Source organism: Paroedura picta, chromosome 16, assembly GCF_049243985.1.
Source record: "Paroedura picta isolate Pp20150507F chromosome 16, Ppicta_v3.0, whole genome shotgun sequence".
Lineage (NCBI taxonomy): Eukaryota > Metazoa > Chordata > Lepidosauria > Squamata > Gekkonidae > Paroedura > Paroedura picta.
This window is the reverse complement of record NC_135384.1, coordinates 27,425,803-27,448,697: the sequence shown is the minus strand read 5'-3', so window position 1 is coordinate 27,448,697 and position 22,895 is coordinate 27,425,803. Positions and strand designations below refer to the sequence as shown.

At 46.4% G+C, this 22,895-nt stretch overlaps 1 protein-coding gene across 1 annotated transcript in view; it reads right to left on the bottom strand.

Moving 5' to 3' along the window:
• IKZF3 (IKAROS family zinc finger 3) overlaps window positions 1–22,895 on the bottom strand; it is a 31,981-nt gene that overhangs the window by 3,710 nt on the left and 5,376 nt on the right. Inside the window, exons 2-7 of the mRNA XM_077314900.1 lie at window positions 22,411–22,464; window positions 21,652–21,765; window positions 12,196–12,441; window positions 11,839–12,006; window positions 9,999–10,115; window positions 5,953–6,069 (exon numbers count right to left, since the gene is read on the bottom strand). Coding sequence (XP_077171015.1) covers window positions 5,953–6,069; window positions 9,999–10,115; window positions 11,839–12,006; window positions 12,196–12,441; window positions 21,652–21,765; window positions 22,411–22,464 — 816 coding nt within the window. The remainder of the gene's footprint in view (window positions 1–5,952; window positions 6,070–9,998; window positions 10,116–11,838; window positions 12,007–12,195; window positions 12,442–21,651; window positions 21,766–22,410; window positions 22,465–22,895) is intronic.

Below are 22,895 nucleotides of genomic sequence, written 5' to 3'. Positions count from 1 at the left end.
AGGGTTTCCTGAATAGGTGGGTGTTAATTAATTGTTTATATGTTTTTTAAAATTTGTTAACCATCTATCGGGCGAGATGACCATGCAAATCTGTTCCTAGGCCGTTCAAATGCTGTTGAAATGAAAGCTGAGCTTTCTTGCTGTGATGAGAATCTCACTTCCAATATTGCTGATTCAACCAGATTTTAAATTTAGGGGCATGGGAACTTCCACACAGATCTTCCACTCCACATTTTCTTCCAAACAGGTGGGGAATTTTTTTAGGTGGGGCGAGCTCCCATACAGCATTGTTTAGTAACTGCCCACTGTCTGTGTCCAGAAACTTGTTTTAGTCTGACCTTTCCAAAAAGATGACCCACAACAAAGTGGGCATGGTCCCCGACACAGCGGCAGGACCAACAAGAGGGCAGAGAGGCCATGGCCTTCATTCGAACACCAGAAGAGCCCTGCTGGATCAGACCAGAGGTCCACCTAGTTCAGCATCCTGTCTCACACAGAAGCCAGCCAGTTCCAATAAAGGGCCAATAACAGGACACAGAAGCTGAGGCCTTCATTCAAACATCAGAACAGCCCTGCTGGATCAGGCCAGAGGTCCGTCTAGTCCAGCATCTTGCCTCACACAGGGGCCAGCCAGATCCTCTGGAGGGCCAACAACAAGGCAGAGAGGCCGAGGCCTTCCCCTGATGAGGACCTCAGAAGACCCCTGATGGGCCAGACCAGGGGTCCATCTGGTCCATCATCCTGTCTCTTACAGTGGTCAACCAGTTCCTCTGGAGGGTCAACAACAAGGCAGAGAGATATCCCATTTTTACAAGAAGCCCTGGAGAAAGGAGCTGCTTTGGAAGGTGGACTATTACCATGCTGGCCTCCCTCCCCTCCCCAAACCCCACCACCTCCAGGCTCTGCCCCCAAATCTCCATGCATTTCCAGCCCGACACCCAGTAACACTCCTCCTTGGCCCTCAGAAAACACCAGGCACAAAAACGTTCACATCCTCCCAGCCGATCGAAACTTGAACGTCAAACCCCCGAGATGGTTATCGTTGTCGGCTCTATGAGTCAAGGATCCTGAAACTCGCCAGGCGCGGCTGTGGACAGGAATGAAACCACCCGCTCACGTTTCTGCAGGACCTCGCTTGAGACGGAGGCGCAAACCTTGGGCTCCATCAGAGAGTTCAAAGGAATCGTGCAACAACAATCAAAGAAGAAGAAAAAATCCCCCCTGCAGCTTGACATTTCTCTGTGACTCATAACGCCACTTCTACAAAAGGCAAATTCAAGAAAATTCTTCGGCGAGGACTTCAAGGGACGCTGAGAGTTCTCGTGTTGCCTTCCCTTTGTTTTGAAATTGCAGGGGCAGCAACACCCCCCATTCTGATGGGCGCACCACGCGGCGTTTGCACGGCCCCTCCGAACCGTGCTGGGAAAAGGACAGGGGATCTATCGCTAGCCCTGTTCACACCTTGCGCCAAATGCACAGGCATCCCGGATGTACCTGCAGAGGTTGGTTTCTAAGACCGGGCCGATATACGTTCTCTTTATGATGGCCACACTGGAGACTGGTCCCTGGATAAATAGGGGGTTTGAATCACACATGGGGTTTGAATGCACAGGAGGTAGAGCCACCAGAAAGAAAGAAAGAAAGAAAGAAAGAAAGAAAGAAAGAAAGAAAGAAAGAAAGAAAGAAAGAAAGAAAGAAAGAAAGAAAGAAAGAAAGAAAGAAAGAAAGAAAGAAAGAAAGAAAGAAAGAAAGAAAGAAAGAAAGAAAGAAAGAAAGAAAGACTGACTGACTGACTGACTGACTGACTGACTGACTGACTGACTGACTGACTGACTGACTGACTGACTGACTGACTGACTGAATAAAATCATGCCTTGAATAAATCTTTGTTGGTCTTAAAGGTGCTACTGGACTCTGATTTGACTGACTGACTGACTGACCGACCGACCGACCGACCGACCGACCGACCGACCGACCGACCGACCGACCGACCGACCGACCGACCGACCGACTGACTGACTGACTGACTGACGCTGGATCTTGTCCCTTGCTTATAGAGATTTTTGAAGGGGGAATGTTACTCTTGCATACTCAAATATTCCAAAGTAGGTTTCCAATTTTAACCAAAATGTGACAGGCAAACATTGAGCACTGCCCCTGTTACAATATGAAGCACGACAGTTAGGCAACCTTAAGCCAAGAGTTGCTTGGCAGTGGGAAAAAATGTGTCTCTCCCCTGTCCCACCACACTGGGGAAGGCTCACAGGCACCACTGGGTGCTGGTCCTGCCATTCTCTGCCCTGGAAACGTCTCTGAGAAGCAGCGTGGAGCATACGGAGGGCCAATATTTGGTGTGTCTACGAAAATCTGGCAGAAGGGAAATCTGAATGCTTCCCACCACCCCCCTGCTGCCAAACTCAAACCCCAAACTGGAAGGGTTGAGTCAGTGCAATAGGGAAAGTTCCGTTCTCACCTGTTCCCTTGCCCCCTCGGGATACATAATAGGGTCACGGCAGCTGCACCTACTTCTGCATGTTAATCACAGGTGGCACACCACAAGATGACCCAGAAAACCAGGGCGCCTTTTCGGCGGTGATCAAGAGCAGTTAAAAAAAGAACAATCAAATGGTGCACGTGTGTGACATTTCAGGGCAGGGGCAGATCTGGATACATTTAGGATGCTTTCCCCCATACTGCATCTCATGTTTATTCATGCTTTGACAGGACTGGTTCAAAGCCATTCATTTACTCCTCACCCTTTGTCTGTTTATCAAATAGAGCCCAGCTGGAAAAGGTTCCTTATCTTTTGGCACTGATGGGACTCACAATAAAAGAGGATTGCCAGCTCTGGGTTTTGAAATTTCTGGCAGGGGCTCATGGGAATTGTAGTCCATGCACCACTGGAGAGCCACAGTATGGCCACCCCTGTATTTAGACTTTAAGCTAAAAGGGGAGCAGGAGTTCTCTTACTAAACTGAACTGAACTAAACTGAATTGATTTTTGCTATATATTCCCTGTCATGTAAGAAGATCATAGTCTGACAAAAGGTGCTTGCACTCGAAAGCTCACGCCTTGAATAAATCTTTGTTGGTCTTCAAGGTGTCACTGGACTCTGATTTTATTAAACCAAACATAACACCCTCATCCTGTTTCACACCGGCCTGGCTGACTCTTGTCTCGCCAACCTCCCAAACGGTGAACAATTGTGTTCCGTGCTCCCCGCTTGTGCAAAGGCTGGAGGAAAACTTTTAAGGCCAATTTGATTTTCGTTGGAGGAGGAGAGATAACTGCAGTTAGTCAGAGGACTCCAGCAGCTTAAGATCTGATAAAAATGCAGCAACCCAGAAACCGCTTACGGTTGCTTGTTCAAATACCTGATACAAAAAGGGGAGGGGGAGGAATCCGTTTGCTCTGGGATAAAAACCGGTGCATTGTATTTCCCCCCCCCTCCGGCTAGTCTGAAACTCCAACGTGCAATAACAATCCGTGCTAAGATTGAGTCTTGGGAGTCTGCCCCCTAATTTGTTAAGAGCAAACTTTCAGTAGCATTTCCATGAGAGCCAGCTTGGTGTATTGGTTAGGAGCGTCGACGTATAATCTGGTGAGCCGGGTTTGATCCCTCACTCCCCCACATGCAGCCAGCTGGGTGACCTTGGCCTTGCCATGGCACTGATAAAGCTGTTCTGACCGAGCAGTAATCTCAGGGCTCTCTCAGCCTCAACCCACCTCACAGGGTGTCTGTTGTGGGGAGAGGAAAGGGAAGGCGACTGTAAGCCGCTTGGAGACTCCTTCGGGTAGAGAAAAGCAGCATAGAACCAACTCTTCTTCTTCTTCATGTGACCAGAAAAACAATCTACGCTTGACCTATTAACAGCAGAGTTGTGTAAAAATCAGAGATTTTCAGAAAACTGGGGAGAGATACAATGATTTACGGATGCAACCTGTCCATCCATCCACTCTTGGAGGCAAGGCCACAAGGACCCATTTGGAAATCTTGAATGGCTTTACAAACAGGAAAAATATAATCACCAAGGCAGGGAGCAGATCTTTAATTTCTGAGGCTATTTTGCATTGGGAGGGTTCCTTCCACTGGAAACAAAGAAGAAACCCTAGTTGAGATTGCCTGGTCTAAAGGATACCAGGGGAGTTACAGGATATATTGTGAATATTCTGGTTCAGTTTGAAAGCTGGGCTTACGTTTATGGTCAACTGCAGCCGCCTTTTTCCTTACCAAATTGCAAAATTGCACCAGGCTGCTTCCTTACCAAAACAATGAGATTCGGTAGTAAAACGGGTGTTGAAAGGTTAATATAAATATCATCCAACACTTTGTGACAGAAAGACGCCATTCAAAAAGGCCATAAAAAGAAACAAACAAAATGGATAGATCAAAAACAAAGTCATGTGCCTAGCTTAAAGGAAACAGGCAATGTTTACATGTCCCTAGACATGATGTCAAGGGTTGCATGAACAGATTCCTCAAATAGCAGCTGGATAGGGAATTTGGATTGTGGCTGCAGCTATTTCCCCAAATTCAACCCCCCACCCTCCCCCAGTCCCTTCGTGAATATCCAAACGCCACAATAAATTTTGGCTCCAAATTGCAATAAATGTCATTCTGCTAATGGAAATATCTCCTAAGAATCATATTGCGATGATACAAACATCAGTAAATTTAAAGAATATGGAGGGGGGGGGAGAGAAACTACAACTGCTATTAGTACTAATAAGGACAATGCCTGTATTTTATGGCACACAATAACATTAGCCCCCCCCTCCCCAAATTCATGGATAACCTTGCACAATAATTGATTTGGCTGTTAATTGACCAGCAACCCCTTCTGTATCCATTTCTAAGCTCTCAGTTAATTATTCATACAACGAGCACCCGAAAAACAGCAGAAGTGAAAGAAAATTAACCTACTTCTACAAAACATAAATTATACTCACAGAAATACCTCTAAAATCTCGTAAGAACGACTACAGAGAATGGCCCCAATCCAGCAACTGGTTTGCAAAGTCCCGCTAGCACTGCAATTTTCAGTTGCTTTAACCAAAAGATGAATCACCTAAAGATTGAGTCGATTAATTTGCAGGGCCTTTTTTGTGCTCGGCGAGCGCAAATTTTAATTACTGGGATCGTGGGGCTGTGAATAAATGAGACCATCACTTATACTTTCTCAACTTTGCTTTGGCTAGGGCGCCTGACGAGAACGTAGAACAGCCAAGAAAATATTAACGTTGACCTTCGCTTCTCACCCTGAGCTTTATCTTGTTAAATGTTGCTCCTTCGCGATTGGCTGCTTATATTTTCAAAGCGGATTTTGGAAACGGCTAACTCGCTTAAGGCTCATCAACCAAACTAATTAACCGGCTAATAGACAGAACGAAACATCCTTTAAATCGACTGAGAGAGTCGTCCAGGAGATTGCCCAAAGTGCAAATGGACACAGCTGCCCACCAGACAGACCTGTTATTAAGCAAGGGCTATGCGGAAAGAAAGAACAGACTCAGCAATGGAAGCTCCAAGGATCTCCATCACATCACCCCAGGATCTATGGGCATTCCAATATACAGTTCTTTAGAAGGGGGCTATTTATTTGGGAAAGTGCCACCGTCTTCAACAGAAATCAATGCGATAACCCTGCAGTTTAGGAACCAGTGAAACCAATCTTTCCCCCTCTCTTTCAAGAGTTTCGCTATTCATTTTAGCGATACACGCGGTCTGCGATACCAAAGCAAATGCATAAAGCTGCCCTCTCTGTTCTCATGAGCACGGTGACCAAAGGGACCAGACGACACAGGACTCTGGATGTGAGCAAACCCGATTTCCTGCAGGTGACAGAGGAGAGGTTCTTGCCTCTGATGAACACGCACTTTCGAATCCTGCTTTGCTGAAGAAGCATTAGAAACGACCCGCAAGAGAGATTCCGTCCCGAGGACGCGCTTACCGATAAATTTCTGGGGCATGGAGCTTTTCCGTTTGGCCACGTTGCTCGCTAAGCGGTCCAGCACCAGGGCCCGTTCGCTGCCCATCTCGACCTTGACGTGCCTTCCTTCCACGCTTTCTAAATTGGGGGACGGGGAGGGGGGGAGGGATCAGATGAAACAGAAAACACCAAAAAATGAACATGTTGAAGGGGAGAAGAACATGTTCCTGCTCACAACGGCTTCACCTGGAGAGCAGAACAGAACTTGCTCTAGTGCAGGGTTAGTCAACCTAAGCGTTTGCTGGCAGGGGCTCATGGGAATTGTAGTCCATGAACATCTGGAGGACCACAGGTTGACTACTGCTGCTCTAGTGGACACCCCCCAGATTCTCATACCTATGTGGTCAGCAGACCTGGGACCAAAACTTCACAGAGAGAAAGAGAAAGAGAAGGACCGCACAGAATTACTGCTTCATTTGTACCCATCCCCTTGCAAATGAACCATCAGGAGTGGACCTGGTAGACTGTACACTGCAGATGGGGATCTTGGCCCTCCCCACCCCACCCCTCCCGCTCAAATTTCCATTTGATTTTGAGTAAGATTGTAAGACACCTGCTGGCAGGCCAGAGAGTTCAAAGGCAGAGAGAGTCAAAGAGGAAACCTTCAGCCCTCGGATGGCAGGCACTCTCGCGGGCTAAGGGGAAAAGCACGTGAACGAAACCATGATGGCAGCCATGGCCAAAGGGCTATTGATATTGAGAGATACGCGGTCACCTTAGTGGCGTGGTGCAAGGACTAATATGAGTCCCTGCTCATGGTGCTTTTAAAAAGAGGGAGGTGGCAGGGAAGGGGAGGCAGGGCACACACACATGGGGGAGGGAGCGTGACAGAGAACAGTTTTTTCTGGGGCTGCAGCTGCCTGAAACTGGGCTTTCTTTTCAGGACAGGAAAGGGACCCAGAGGATGAGCCAAAAGCATTGCCGACAAGATGGGTTTGGGGGAGGGATCTGAAGGGAGAGACGGGACAAAGCTCCAGCCGCTGAGGGTGACAAAGGAGAATTGTGGGGCTAAGGAAGCAGCAGAACTCTAAGACAGATCCCCCCATGTGGTGTCTGAGGGTACCATGCTATCCAGCAATACCTTTTCTGGCTCTTGACAGATGTTTTTTAGGATGTGGTCAGGGCCACGCCCAACTAGGTAGGCTTCTGATTATTGGAGATTTGATTGGCTGTGATTTTGTAACAGTTGCTTTGGCACCAGTGGCTGCCTTACCACAAGGATCTGCTCCCTATGACTGATATTAAGCCGTTGGAATAATCATGCAACTGGCTCCGCCTCCTGGGACAGCCATGTTTTGGTGGCCATCTTGTCCCCGTGCCTGCCATGCCATGTTAGAATTCCAAATGAGCCCACAGGCTCAAGAAGATGAGGCTGAGAGAGCTCTGACCGAATTGCTCTATAAGAATAGCTCTAAGAGGACTGTGACCAGCCCAAGGTGAGCCAGCTGGCTGCCCTTAAGCACGGACACCTGCAATTGGGCGAGTTAACCTTTGCTTGTTTTGGCAAACACAAGGTTCAGCAGGCCTCAGGTCTCTTGGAGGGGGGGCACACATTTCTTCACGTGCGCACTACCACACCTCATTGAACATGTCAGCCACACACAGACTTAAAACCAAAGGAAGAAGCAAGATGTAACAAAGAATATTATAAATAGCACACGTTGTTCAAGGAAAGTTGACCTTTAAAGTTTTCCTTTTACGGTTTTCTTACAGTAGCACACCATAAACAAAAGAGCAGGTAAAAAGCAAACCAACATCCTCATCTCTGAGGCCCTAGAACGAACATACCAATGAAACAACTAACATTTGGTCTCCAGTTAAAGTGAGCAGACTTGCTTTTTGTCATTGTTGTGGAGTCCTCTTACAAAATATTCCTAACACCATCCCAGCTATTTAGTGAGCCGCTGCTGTGAGCGCACAAGACGGTCAAGGAGAATGTAAAAGGGGACAGACATAGAATATCAACAATAAGTACAGATGCCGTCAGAAAGGTGAAAGGTTGGCTTGGGGCTGGAGGGGGACATAGCAGGGGGAACTCCATGCAGCAAGAAAGGAAGGCGATGGGAAAAGCCCAGCCATTCATTTCCCACCTTCTAACTGGCTATTTCATATTTCCTTTCCTCTGTGTCACCTTTGGCCCTCCATTCTAGCAAGGCCACAGTGTGAAGTGTGCGTTCTTGGAGGCAATTTGAGCTGTTCCCGGTGTGACTTCTGTCGCCACGGAGCCCGCAGTTTCACACTTTTCAGAGCGAGCCCTTCTGGGGACTAAAAACCTCAAAGCGCTAAGCGAGACCCGAACTGGAGGCATTGCTTCCTGTCACACCAAAAGATGTGGTCAGCAAGGGATAGCGCATGGAACAAAAAATACAAGTCGGCGGCTCCGATAAGCATCTCGGATGGAGCCCAGGCGCCGCGGTTGCGTGCGTTTCCCCTCCTTCCCAGCCATGTGGCTCTGCAAATGTCAACCTTTGCATCGGTTGCAAATTCCAGAAGGGTAGTCCAAGGCAGCAAATGCTGATAGCCTTAAGAGCGAATCTGAAAATGCTATTTTGTACCTGGTAGTCTAGGGAAAGGATGAACTACCTTAAGGTTGTCCTAGGATTTGAGTTGGTCTCAAACGAAATCCTATCAGTCCAAAGATGATGAAACAACGAATAGAAGAATCGAAAACGGGCGTGCAATTGAAGTCAAGACCCTCCACTTCTTCTCCTTTCCGTTCTTCTCCAGTTGGGAGCTGGTGACCTCCCGCTATTACAACTGACCTCCAGGGGGCAGTGATCAATTCCCCTGGAGGAAAGTCCCCATGGCATTATACCCCATTGACATCCCTCCCCAAATTCTGTCCTCCTCAGGCTCCACCCCCTCCCCCCAAATCTCCAGGTGTTTCTCAACCTGGAGTTGGAAACCCTCAAGTACATACCCCGTTTATGGCCCAGAAGATGGATTTCCTCTGCCTTTTGGTAACTCAGACCTATACCTGAACGAAGAATTAAATTTGCCATTTCGTTCTTTTCTTACTAAATTGTGACCTGGTCTATGCACAGGAGGGCCATTTCTTGAGGTTTAGGGGCAGTGCTTGGGTGTAATGCCAAAAAGTCCACCCTCCAGAGCTGCCATCTTCTCCAGGGGAACTGTGGTCTACAGATCAGTCGTAATACCAGAAGATCTCCAGGCCCCAACATGAAATGGGTAAGCCTCATGGTGGGGTGAAATGAGCAAATTTTGGGGTGGATCCAACCTCATCCCCCCTCCCCATCTATTCACACCATTATCCCCAGTTTAGCCTCCCTCCTTCACCACTTCCCACAAGTGGAAAGAAAATGGGTCGGATCCAATCCAATGAAATGCACCCCAGAAACTGTCCAATTTTGTACCAAGCTGGAACATTTAAATACGAGACTTGGCCTTACAACTTGAAATTGGGGGGCTTACGCTTGTTGGGAATCTCTCAGTGGTTTTGATTTAGAAAAAAACATCCATAGCTCATGAGCTGAACGTTCCCGGAGGTTTCCTGGGATTACAGCTGCCATCCTGGTAGTGTCTCCAGCTCCCGGTTGGGAAATACCTGGAGGCTTTGGGGGCGGAGCCAAGAGTGGGCGGGATTTGGGGCAGAGGGGGAGCTCAGTGGGGTCTGAATTCCCCCCTCCAGAGCAGCCATTGTCTCCCAGGGAACTGATCTCTTGAGACTGGAGATGACTACAATTCCAGGGGATCCCCAGGCCCCACCTAGAGGCTGGCATCCCTATCTCCAGGTAACAGCGGTCAGTTCACCTGGAGTAAATAGCTACCTTGGAAGGTAGATGGTATGGGATGCATCTCTGGAGAACCACAGTGTGGCCACAGGGCATAAGATGGACCCTGCATGCCCAGGAGGCTTTGGGACCCCCCATCAGTTACAAAAAGGGGACCTAATCAGGGAGACAATCCGCCTGTTCCATACTCCTCCTGCTAGAATTTGTTAAATTCTGAATTTCCCAGTTAACGTTTAATCATCTCGAGGTGCTCACTTGTTTCGTCGAGACTGGCGTTCTGCAGGTAGGTCCGGCATCTCTCCTTATGCTCTTCCAAGGAGCTTCTTTGCTTGTAACTCCGCCCGCAGAATTCACACTTGAACGGTTTCTCCACTAGAAAGGGTGAGTGGATAAACAGAGAGGCTATATAAGGACTATATTCCTTATAGTCTCACGTCCTGCTTTCAAAAAACGGAGAAGGGCTTATCGTCTTAACCCCGTTTGTTCTCAGGGTTGCCCAGCAAGAGACCTCAATGTGAAACCAAAGGCCGGAGGGAAATTGCAGGTGCCCAGTTGTCTAATGAGCCTAAATATTTGAGGGTAGCAACGATGGAGTCAGAATATGCCCTCCTCTGGATTATACCCATTTTGCTGATGGAGAAAACTGAGGCAGAGAAAGAAATGGCCCAGTCCCCGACAGCATAAATCTGGTCAATCCTCTTTGTCAAGATCTGACACACAGATGGTAAGGTTAAAGTGCAATTATTTCTCCATCAACAGATTCATAGAATTGGAAGGGGTCCTACAGGTCATCTAGTCCCACCCCCTGCTCAATGCAAGATCAGCCTCAGGAATCCAGGATAAATATCTGTCCAGCTGCTTCTTGAAGACCACAAGTGATGGGGAGCTCCCCACCTCCTTAGGCAGCCCATTCTACCGCTGAACTACTTCGACTATGAAAAATAATACAACAGGTTAGAACTTGACTAAATTGGCAATTTCCCTTGAAGCCCCCTCTTTCTGGGGCTGACCCACCAAATACAATTCCTCAGGGCCATTTCCATAAACCCAGGAATTGCATTTCATGGAGATTATTGGGCTGCAGTGAAGGGCGGGAAGCGGCAGGAAAGTTCCACTCAGGTGACGGAAAATTTCACCTGGATCCAACCCAACACTTGTATTCTGTGTATCCACCCCCTTACCACTTCCTTTCCCCTTCAAACAAGACTTTTCCGTACGAGCGACCTTAACCGGATTTTTTTTTCTAACACCAGTGACATGAGGCGGTTACCCGATGCTTGCAGGAGACCCAAAAACCTGCCCTTCAAAGGCGCAGCACAACTTGCGTTTGGTTGCTTCTATAGCTTTTCCTCAAAGTTGTGCTCCTTTTGGGGAGAAACTGTATATTCCCTGTGTTTGAGCTGCACATCTTTAAGGGCGGGGAAACGCAATCTGTGTACATATAGAAGGAATGCGTACATATATAAATTTAAAAACCCTGTTTGTGATAAGAGGTGGCAGGAGCTACTATGGGATCAGTCAATTTCACTCTGTGCCTGAAGTAATTGACTAGTCTCTATTCAATTCCTGCCTTCTTGGGAAATGATCTAGAAAGAAGAAGAGGAATCTTGTGTCTTAAACTGGCCCTATACATTGGTCTCTGTCAGAATCTAATCATTACTGCCACTATTTATTCTATCTGTGTAAACATTCCATATTTTCTTCTGTCTTGAGTTATTGCTTAGCCTGCCTGTAGCCATTTTGCTTCTGCGTATTTTACCCTCGATCGGTCTGCCATGCAGTAGTTTGTAACTAGTGCTATCTTCAAGGCCAACGCTGAACACGTTATCACGTTTGGATCTGGGCCCAGAGGGCACCTGGCATTGCTTTCTGTCTTGGGTAAAACCATGAGGACGGTTTTGGGCGGGAAATGCTGGGGGTAAAAGAACTGCTTTTTGAATCTGTCCTCAGTTCTGAGCTTTGTATCGTCTTGGAATGATCTGCGAGAAATAAAACTCCTTCTTATTTCAGCGAAGGGTTTTTGTTCAAGTCTGTCTTCCCGACAGTAAGCTCCTGTCTCCTGAATCTCTGGAGGCAAATACGTGAAGCCGCTTACCAGAATGCGTCCTTAGGTGACCAGTGAGGGCATCTCTCCTTTGGCAGGCGTAACTGCACAGGTGGCATTTGAACGGCTTCTCCCCAGTGTGAAGTTTAACGTGGCGGAGCAGGTTGCCCTTCTGAGTAAAGGAGGCCCCACACTGGTTGCACTGGAAGGGGCGCTCGCCTTGAAAAGGACACACGCAAGAGGGGAGAAAGCATGCAAGGGTTAGCGGGAGAGCAAGGGGTCCCTTCCGCTCCCATCACTCTGGCCCTGCCCTTCCTCCCAGGAGAATGTGAACTCTCTGGCGTTAAAGCCTCTGAGCGGGTGCTTTTGGCCTTGCTCTCACCCAGGAAAGGCCTAAGGAGCAATTACCGGTGTGGCTTCGTTTGTGAACCGTCAGGACATTAATGCTGACGCAGGCCAGCCCACAGATGTCACAGCTCATCTTCCCGCTGGCCGACCGGACGAGGTCGTAGGGCCCAGAGTGCCTCTCCAGCTTGATGTTTTCATATTCGCCGTAATCTTGTCGGCAGTTGTAAAGGAACCCAGGGTCTTCTCGGGTTTCCATCGGCTCTGGATTCAAATTGCACTCTTCCTTTTCGGCATATTCACCCTTGACTGGAGATGGAGGCAGGAAGAAGGACGGCATGAGGAGGAGGAGGAGAAGAGGAGGAGGAGGAGGAGGAGGAGGAGAAGTTGGTTTTAATTCCACACATTTCATTACCTGGAGTCTCAAAGTGGCTTATGATTGCCTTCCCTTTCTCTCCCCACAGCAGACATCCTGTGAGGGGGGTGAGGCTGAGAAAAACCTGATGTTACCACTCTGTGAGAACAGCTCTATCGGGACTGTGACTAGCCCAAGGTCATCCAGCTGACTGCATGTGGAGGAGCGGGGAATCAAACCCGGCTCACCAGATTAGAAGCCGCCACTCTTAAGCATGACACCAAGCTGGCAACTAAAGCCAAGAGACAGAAGGAAGAAGATGGCCATATTGTTCTCCCTTTGAAAATGGCATTTAGAACCATTCTCACTTATGTTTTTCTAAGGTTTACTATGGGGGGAGGGGGGTCCTTCTCCATCACCTTTTTAAAAACTCCGCCTACCTGAATTCACAGCATTAACTGGAAGAGAGGAGAAAAGAAAGAAAAGCAAAGATGAAACAGGAAGAAAGAAGAGGGACTTCCATCTAGAAGTGGACAAATGTTTTGGCCTGAAGGCTACACCTGTGTCCCCGCCTACTTTTGAGGGCTCCACAGAGCTGGCATCCAATACAAAGTCTTCCAAAGTGGACAGAGGCCCAGGCATACCCCTCTTTCATATTCTATAGTTCTTGGGGTTGCAGCCGACATGCAATCCCAAAATCGCCTTTTTCAGGACCTACCCAACCACCGGGCCAAAAATATGCCAGATTTTGAGGAGCACCAAAAAAAGCAAGAGGAGCTTTGTCTAGCAGGTTGAAGGGAAGCCAGACATGACTTGTCTTCTAGAACTCCACATCTGTCTCCTCTGGCCTTCTTCAGCCAGTTCTGAGTTGGGAAACACCCGAAGTCTGAGGAGGACAGTGGTTGGGATGAGAGAGACCATTCCTCCCTATTTTTGTCAAATAGCTTCTACTCCCCAATTTTTACTGTTCTGTTACCCTGATGTGTCCAGATCAGAGGCATGATAAGAACTTGATAGGGCAGAGACAAAATATGGGAGGGGGGCAGAGTACGCATGTGGCTTGGGTCAAATATCACAGACGAGGATCAAGAGGTAATAAGCAAATCTCAATCAGCCTATGAGTCAGCAGTGTGAGAGATGACTCAAAGGCAAGTTACATTTTTTTGCTTGATGGGTAGACAGAAAGGGAGGTCTTTTTAAAAAAAGATATAGTTGGGTATTCTCAGACAACCTCTTTATAATTTTCTCCTGCAGGTTTTGATGATGTTCTCTGCACAAACTGCGAGACTCCCAGATACCTGGCCTTTTGGCAGAATATTTGATAGCAAAGACCAGCCTTTCTCAACCGGAGATACATGACAACCTGGCGTTTCTTGATAGCCCTGGAAGGGTTTCCCAAAAGGGTGGGAGCTAATTATTCCTTTATTATCCCTGAATGATCATATTTATTCCTTGTAGATTTCACAATGAAGAACTGATCTAAATATCAAAGCAAGTGGCCAAACGTATACCGGTTATGAAGCATGCTTTCAAAAGCTTTCATCAGTGGCAATGAATTTATTAGCTGCCACTGATGAGAGCTTCTGAAAGCATGTTTGATAACCGATAAACATTTCGGCACTTTGATATTTGGACAAGTTCTTCGTTGTGAAATCTGTAAAGAATAAAGACTATAGTTATCTTCAGCGCAGTTTATGCTTCACTGCCTGTTTTCTTCAGCTCTCTGCCTACAGGCAATGATGACAGATCATTTTCCAGTTGCTACAGCCTGCAGGGGGGAGCTGTAGATCTCCTGGAACGATAACTAGTCAGTTCCTCTGGAGAAAATGGCTGCTTTGGAAGTTGGTCTCCGTGGCATTTTAACCAGCTAAAATTTCCTTCCCTTGGTGTTCTCAGCCCTTCCCATGAGTTCTAGCTGTCTAGTGACCCAGGGAGTGAAGGAAACTCTTACCAACCAAAGAGGTTTGTCTGAAATCAAGGTCACCTCCATCTTCTAGAAATCAACTGAGGCTTGAGCAGAACACATTATGGGGAAACTCCCTGGAAAGCTTTATGATCCATTAGCATCCACAGGATAGACAAGAATTCAGTGATGCAGCACCCTAGATCACCCTAACTCAGAGATTCCACAACCTGTCTGAGCCTGTGGGCAACTCTGGAATTCTGACACAGCGCAATGGACTCCACCACAAAATGGCTGACATAAAATGGCTCCCTCATAAGGCGGAGCCAGCCATAAAATGGCTGCCACCTCTAAGTGTCGGTCATGCAGTGAATATCCTTGTGCTGTGGCAGCAACTGCTAATCAATGCTTTAAAAAACCTGTACAGCCAATCAGATTTCCTATGGCCAATCAGAAGCCTTATTGAGCAAAAGTCCCACCAGCCCCGCCCACTTTCTAGAAATACTTGGTGGCTGCCAGGAAGGGTGTCTGTTCTGTGCTTCTGCCCTCGTTTATCCTAGCAGTAGGACCCTCTGCTTCTAGGTGACATGATTTTTAAAAAAAGAATAAGAACAAAGCTGCCTGGAGCCATCTAGATAAGAAAGGAACTGAATCATCAGAATGTGACGCGTTAACGACGTATCTGATTTGCTAGAGCAATTTGGAGATAAAAAGACCTCATCCTTGCAGATGTTCACTCAGACAGACGTTCTCCTTCCAAAGAGATATGAGAGAGATAGTAATTTTGCGTGTGGTTGTTTCCTAACTATCTTTTTTTTTTTAAAGTGATGTTTAACAATATTTTGACAGCAGTTGATTAGATTTAAGAGCTTGGTGCAAGAAAGGAAGAAAAGGAGGCCGTCTATATTTAGATCTGATGCTTTAAAAATTATGCCAAGCCAAGAAGGCAACTGGGGCCTAAATATGGGCTTTACAGATTTCAGGATTGGCTTATCACAACAGATCTCTGGGACCTCTTGCATGCTGTTGTGAAAATGCTGCACTTGTGGACCAGAACATGGTCAAGAGAGCTTTAAAAGAAGGAATTGCTGATGGCTGGCTCACAAAAAGCTCATGTCCACCCAAAAGACATGGCCAAAGGATTGGGGAAGTTGGAAGATAGTTTGTTTGTTTGTTTGTTTGTTTGTTTATTTGTTTTGCCCTTAAGTCATATCTGAGATAGAAATGTAGTGGCAATTGCAACAGCTCAAGAATACAGAGTTTTTGCCATTGTATCTCATTTGATCCATTGATTGTTATATTCTACCCTGAAGAAGTACACTGAAACAAGGGTAATTCACCAGGACCTGTTGGTTAGTCTGTTGGAAATTGCCACACTCCTGTTAGGAGGTTCCCTCATTAAACTGTTTATTGACCCTACACAGATTCATTTGGTGTTTACTTGTCACATTCCATGTGCTCTGTCTGCTGGCCACTTTGTGAGACAGGATGCTGGACTGGATGGACTACTGGTCTAATTCTGGAAGACTCTTCTTATGTTCTCTCAGGGGAAGGACTCAGCCTTGGCTGACCATTGATTGTTATATTATACACTGATGAAGTATACTGAGACAAGGGTAATTCACCGGGACCTGTTTGTTAGTCTGTTGGAAATTGGCACACTCCTTTTTAGGAGGGTCCCTCATTAAATATAATTTAAAAAAATAAAAGATAAAATAAAATGAATAAACTGTTCATTGAACTTGCATAGATTCATTTGGTCTTTATTCATACAGAGGATTCACACAGCCTCTGGATGGCAAACAACAGGCCATAGCGGCTTAGGTCTTCACAAGAACATCAGAAGAGCCCTGATGGATTAGACCAATAGTCCATCTAGTCCAGCATCCCCTCACACAGTGGCCTACTGGGTGAAGGGCCTACAACACGGCATAGAGGCTAAGGCTTTCCCCAGATGTTGACTTCTGGCAGTGGTATTCTGAGAAGACTGCTTGCGGACATGAATGTGGAGAAACACACATGTATCTATTTTATGAATCTCTTCTTGCAGGAAGGTAGGTCTTTATCTCTTCTCAACAGACGGCCATTAGACACAAGCCAGAGAGTCCTGTTCCCTAAGTTGCTCAGGCAGCGTAATCATTCAGAATGCCACTAATTTCACCACATTTGACTATCGAATTTATCACCTTTGAAGGTGGAAGACAGATGCCAGCCAATCAGTCGGTCAGTTCAGTTTGTGCCGAGCAGTTTGTGCCGAGCAGTCACAATTGCCCACCAAACTGGTTTGCACTGTGTTTTTCCAAAACGGTGTTGGTGCAAAGATGGTGCCGGTTCAACCTATCTGGCGACGCCACTATGCTCCCTGGGTGGAATGTGAGGGGATTTCGATCTCCTCTTGGGTTTTGGTTGAAACAACTCATTTCTAGGGTTGAATGCCTCAATAAACCTAAACAGACAGCAAACTGCACCTGGTGGAAATTGTCACACACTCAAAATAGCAACAGAGCTTTCTGAATTCCCTGTCGAGCATGAACGCTTAGCTCACCGGCTTCCCCTCCCCAAGCCCCTCAGGTAACAAAACCAACAAGCCAGGTGGTACAAAGAATCAGGAAAAGGTTTTTAACCACTGAGGACTGAGGACTGTACTGTGGAAAACCTCAAAGGTACCCGACGACATTTCAACGAGATGATGACTACGTCAGAGGCTTTTGAAGCATCGAACTTCAAGAAACCCTTTCTGCAGGAACGTGCCTGTCGGGGAACTCCTGGCGTGTTGCGGAGGATTCTGGGTAGAATGCTAACTCACATTATAGGTGCAAAACAAAATTGCACTTAGTAAGAAAACACACTGCCATGTTGATGTCCCACTCTACCCTGCCGGGAGATTTGGAGACAAGGTTTGGAGAAAGCAGGTTTGGCGAGCAATGGGATTTCAGTCAGGATGTGGTATTACTCTAGGACTTCTGTTTCTCCTAAATATTATGGTACACCATACAGTCTGCTCTCCATAGCTGGCACTTCCCGCAGGAGAACTGATCTCAGAAGTCTGGAGATGCAGCTGTAATCCTGGGATCACTCCAAGCCCTACCAGGGGAAGGGATCCTGGTTGCCTGGAGGTCTGTTGTAATAAGAAGAGAGCTCCATCTAGGCTGCCAACCCTAGCGACACCATATTGAAATGTCTCTCAATGTTGTGCAGCCTTTCTGGGACCAGAGCTTGGGTTTCCTTTGGTGCAGAATGTGGCGAGAGAGACAAGACACAGAGAGAGAAAAGGCTGTGAATTTCAGATCAGAAGCCATGCTCAAAGGGAGTCAGTGTTCTGTTTTATGTTATTTTTCCTTTCCTTTCAGTTCTTCATGAAATCCCCTGTTTGTCCCACTAGCAGACACGAGAGATGTAATATTCTGATAACAAAGGCAGAGCTTCCTTCCAAGCCAAGCAGCAGCTCTTCTCCGGCTGTGGCGACTGCAATCTCAGCCGTGTGCTTGAGCGAGCCTTTGGCACATTCCTCCGGCTCGGCTTCCCTCTTGTCCACCCCGAAAAGCACACTAGCCAATCATTCCATAGACTCCACCTTCCCAAGCACCATTTTTCCCAGGTGGATTGGCCTCTAGCACCTGGAGATCAACTATAATCCCAGGAAATCTCCAACTACTACCTGAAAGGTGGCAAACCTTGAGAAGAAGGAGGAGGAGGAGGAGGAGGAGGAGGAGGAGGAGGAGGAGGAGTTGGTTCTTATAGGCTGCTTTTCTCTACCTGAAGGAGTCTCAAAGTGGCTTCCAGTCGCCTTCCCATTCCTCCCCCCACAACAGACACCCTGTGAGGGAGGGGAGGCTGAGAGAGCCCTGAGATTACTGAAGAAGAAGAAGAGTTAGCTCTTATATGCCACTTTTCTCTACCTGAAGGAGGCTCAAAGCAGCTTACAGTCACCTTCCCATTCCTCTCCCCACAACAGACACCCTGTGAGGCTTCTCAAAGGTTCTGTGAGGTTTCTGTGAGGTTTCTCAAAGCCTAAAGGGTGTTTCAGGGGTTTTCTCAATGGCAAAAAAGTTTAGAAGGGCTGGGTTCAATATACAGGATGGCAACCTGAGATGGACTGCCTCTATATAGGAAGTCATGGCCTTCAGTTGACTAGATTTGAGCATATCTCGTAACAGGAGTATGCTTTGGAGGTCTTTAATTTATAGTGTCATCATACGTCGGAAGAGACCGGACAGCACTTAACACACAACACACATGTAAGCGTGACTCTTAAGAACAGCCTCAACTAGAGAAAATTCCTTCGTGTAATTAAAAAAAAAACACATTGATTGCTTTTAGGAGAACTCAAATCTTGAGAGAACGTTTCGTTCTTACAAATTCGTTTGTACAAATTTTGTTCTTACAAATTTCATTCTTACAAGGGGTTTTATCCAGGGCTAACCCTTCCCTGTTGTAAACAGCCCTAAGACAGCTGGGCTGATAGGACCAGATTATAAATGTGATTGATGAATGAATGAATGAATGAATGAATGAATGAATGAATGAATGAATGAATGAATGAATGAACACACACACAAAAACAAAGTTATGCTAGACCTTGCTAATATAGGGCTTGGTATTTTATCCTTTTTGCCTTTAGAGCAGGGATAGTCAACCTGTGGTCCTCCAGATGTCCATGGACTACAATTCCCATGAGCCCCTGCCAGCAAACACTGGCAGGTGCTCATGGGAATTGTAGTCCATGGACATCTGGAGGACCACAGGTTGACTACCCCTGCTTTAGAGGATTTTTCTTTCTCCTTTTTATCACGAGACTGGGATAAGTCCTAACTGTTCTAAGTAACCGATCTTTTTAACTATGCTTTTAAATCCTTATTAACTATACACTTATTTTAAAACACATTCTGCATTTGCTAATTAATAACTTTGATAGGAACTCAGCTCTTATAACTGCATATTGTATTACGGATTCCCCCGAAGAAGCTCTTTGCAAAATGCATGGGGAATTTTTTTTTTAACCCAAACAATAAATATTCTTCTTCGTTGCACCAATGGCTCTTTTGCTTTGGGAGAATTTTGAAAACAGAGTCTTTTAAGATTCCTCCCTAAACCCACAGTCATACAAAGTCTGTTCCTTCCTTTACTTTTCCTTCAGAACAATTTCAACCGGGTCCAACTTTTTGAAATTCTTCTTGATTAATTTAGTCTGAAGCCATTGTGTAATTTGTATATTTGACCACTGAAGAAGATCGTTCATCAGAAACAGGCTTGGTCAGGGTCACACATGAGACTACTGAATAATTTTATCCTATCTTGAGGCTATTATTTGGGCCTGTAGATTGTTTTTAATTGTTTTGTAATAAATGCATGTGTTGTTTTGTCAAATTGATTATCTTAACTTTGTATTTGGAGAAGCTGAATTATGAGGCTTGAATATTTTGATGTCTTTAATCTCTGGGTACTTCATTCATGGTTTTGGGACAAGTTTCTTCTCCCTTCTCCTTGATTGGCTCTATGCCATTCTACTCTGCTATGTCCCTCCCTACTCCAAGCCACCTTCCCTCCATGTATTCCCCACCCAGATCTAGAACCCTAATTGGTCCTGAATTCTTCTTTTGTGAAAGATTTTTTTAAAAGAAAATCTTTTTTAAAGGTAGTCCTTCAAGGTAGTCTTGAGTCTGTAAGACAGTCCTGCCATTGTGAGCCGCTGCTTGGGGGAGGGAAAGGAGAAGTTCACGGCCTTCCTGTTATCTACTCAGCCCCATATCTCTTCTCTCAGCATAGACAGTTGCTGTCCTGTTTCCTTCACAGATACAAGAGATAAAAGTGTCATTTCCCTACTGGCTTCATATGTTGAGTAATCAGCAGGACAGAGAGCCAAGAGGAGCATGGAAATTCTTTTAGAGGACTGGGGAGAGAGCAGAAACCCGAGAACTAGTTCTCATTGAGGTGACAACCCTGAGATTGGACTGCAGCATTTCCAAGAAAGAAGATGAGAAATCCCTGCTGGTCAGACCGGTGGTCTACCTAGTCCAGCATCCTGACTCACTCAGTGGCCAACCAGTTCCTCCGGAGGGCCAGCAACAGGGCATAGAGGCCGAGGCCTTCTCCTGATAAGAACATCAGAAGAACCCTGCCAGATCAGACAAGTAGACCATCTAGTCCAGCATCCTATCTCACACTGTGAGCACACAGTTCCTTCAGAGGGCCAACAACAGGGCATGGAGGCCAAGGTCTTGCCCAGATAAGAACATAAGAAGACCCTTTTGGATCAGTCCAAAGGCCAATGCACCTGAAGAAAATGGCCACTCTGAAGGGGGACTCTATGGCATTATAACCCATCAGTCCCCACCCCATGTCAAACCCCGCTCTCCTCAGGCAGCCCTCCTGTAGCTCTGAAGAAACAGCTTTCTGAGTTGGGCTTCTTGGAAGCAGGACCCACTCATTTCTATGGGACTTACAAAGAAATCTGCTTGGAAACTCCCCAAGTAAAATCTTGCCTTGATGATCAAACAGGCTAAGGGGGTAATCCTAAGCAAGTCAACTCAGAATGGGGTTGGTTTCCAGGAATGCGTTCTTATTAGTATTGCCAGCTTCCAGGTGGGGCCTGGGGGTCCTCTTGGAATTAAAAAGTGATCCCTGGACCTCAAAGGCCGGGTCCTGTGAAGGAAGTGCCAGCTGCAAGGAGACAACTACCATAGAGTCTAGGAGAAAGCCCACCCCAAATTCTACCCTCCTCAGACATCACTTCCAAAGTCCTAGAAAGCTCCCAGACAGGAGCTGGCAAGCCCAGTGCTTAGAACTGATGCCAAATTCTCCTGATTCCTTGCCAGATTCACCCAAAAAGTTAGCAAAGAAAACTTTCAGTCACATAAAAAGGGAAGATAAATGTCATGGGTTGGAAGAAAGAAAGACAGAAAGACAGAAAGACAGAAAGACAGACAGACAGACAGACAGACAGACAGACAGACAGACAGGCAGGCAGGCAGGCAGGCAGGCAGGCAGGCAGGCAGGCAGGCAGGCAGGCAGGCAGGCAGGCAGGAAGGAAGGAAGGAAGGAAGGAAGGAAGGAAGGAAGGAAGGAAGGAAGGAAGAAAGAAAGAAAGAAAGAAAGAAAGAAAGAAAGAAAGAAAGAAAGAAAGAAAGAAAGAAAGAAAGAAAGAAAGAAAGAAAGAAAGAAAAGCACTTCTGTAACTGTTTGAAACATCTTTAATTGATCAATCAGTTTGAATAAAAGTTTTGCCCCTATGTGCCACATGCTATTTTCACAAATCACTTACGCTCTCTCCCTCCTCCATTATCCAGATGATATTCTTTTGCATCTTCCGCACTGTCTACGTTTTCCATTTCAGGGGATGTGTTGGAATTGCCATCAGCCAAAACATCTTGGACTTCTGGAAGAAGGATTTAATTTTTTTAAGGATAATATAATTGGTCTTTAAAAACCTAATTGATTTAAACAGCATTTTTATGTGCTTTCAGACTCTGCTCTAACAGAAACAGTTGTTCACCTTTTTTGTTGAGAAACCCCTTAAATATTCTTCAGGCTTTGAGAAACCCCAGAAGTGGTGAGATTGTGCAGAACATGCTTTGGAAGCATGGCTGTGGACACACCCACCCAGGGCCTCTCCCCTTCCCACCCCACCAGGCACATCATTGGCCATTGAGAGGGCAGGTTGACATGACCATATATGGTCATGTCACCTAATAAATGTTTAACAAATTATTTAAAATATATATAAAACTTTAATTAACCCCCACTAGGCAGGGGAGGCAAGGAAGGAAGGAAGGAAGGAAGGAAGGAAGGAAGACTTTTACCTCAAGAGGTCCAAATAGGGAAGCTGCGGGGGGGGGGGGATTTGTGAGGGAATTTCCCAGCAAGTGGTGCTGGCCTCTAGGTGAGACCTGGGGATCCCCTGGAATAACAGCTCATCTCCAGACTGCAGAAATCAGTTCCCCTGGAGAAAAGGGCTGCTTTGGAGGGTGGACGCAATGGCAACCCTATCACCAGCCCAGAGAACCCGAGAAAGGTCTAATACCTGTGGCCTCTGGCTGTTCCCGGGAACGGCTGAGGTCCATGCCAGCTGGAGATCCTGGAAAGAATCACCCAAAAACATTTCAACATCAACAGGTCATCTAAGTATCAATGACAGTCCTGTAATCCAATAGGCCAAAATGGACCCAAAGATAATGCAGTTCAACCTCGCCATCCTTTTCACCTAACGTAAGATGGAACTACATTCAGACCTGAAATCAAACCATTCAATTAAGTTTCATTGTGAGGAGGGAGGCAGAACAGGAGGCTCAATTTGTTTAGATCTTTCTCCCCATGTAGCATTTCTGGGTATGCAGATCAAGAGTCAACAGAAAAGGGCATGCCTTTAACCATCTTGCCTATGAACAGTAACTAAAACATGTTGTGCTTCATGTCCCATATATTCTCCTTGATCGAGTGGGTTACTGTACACTTTGAGAAGTCATCAATAGAGGTTAGTATATATTTGCTCCCATTGGGGGTCTCAGT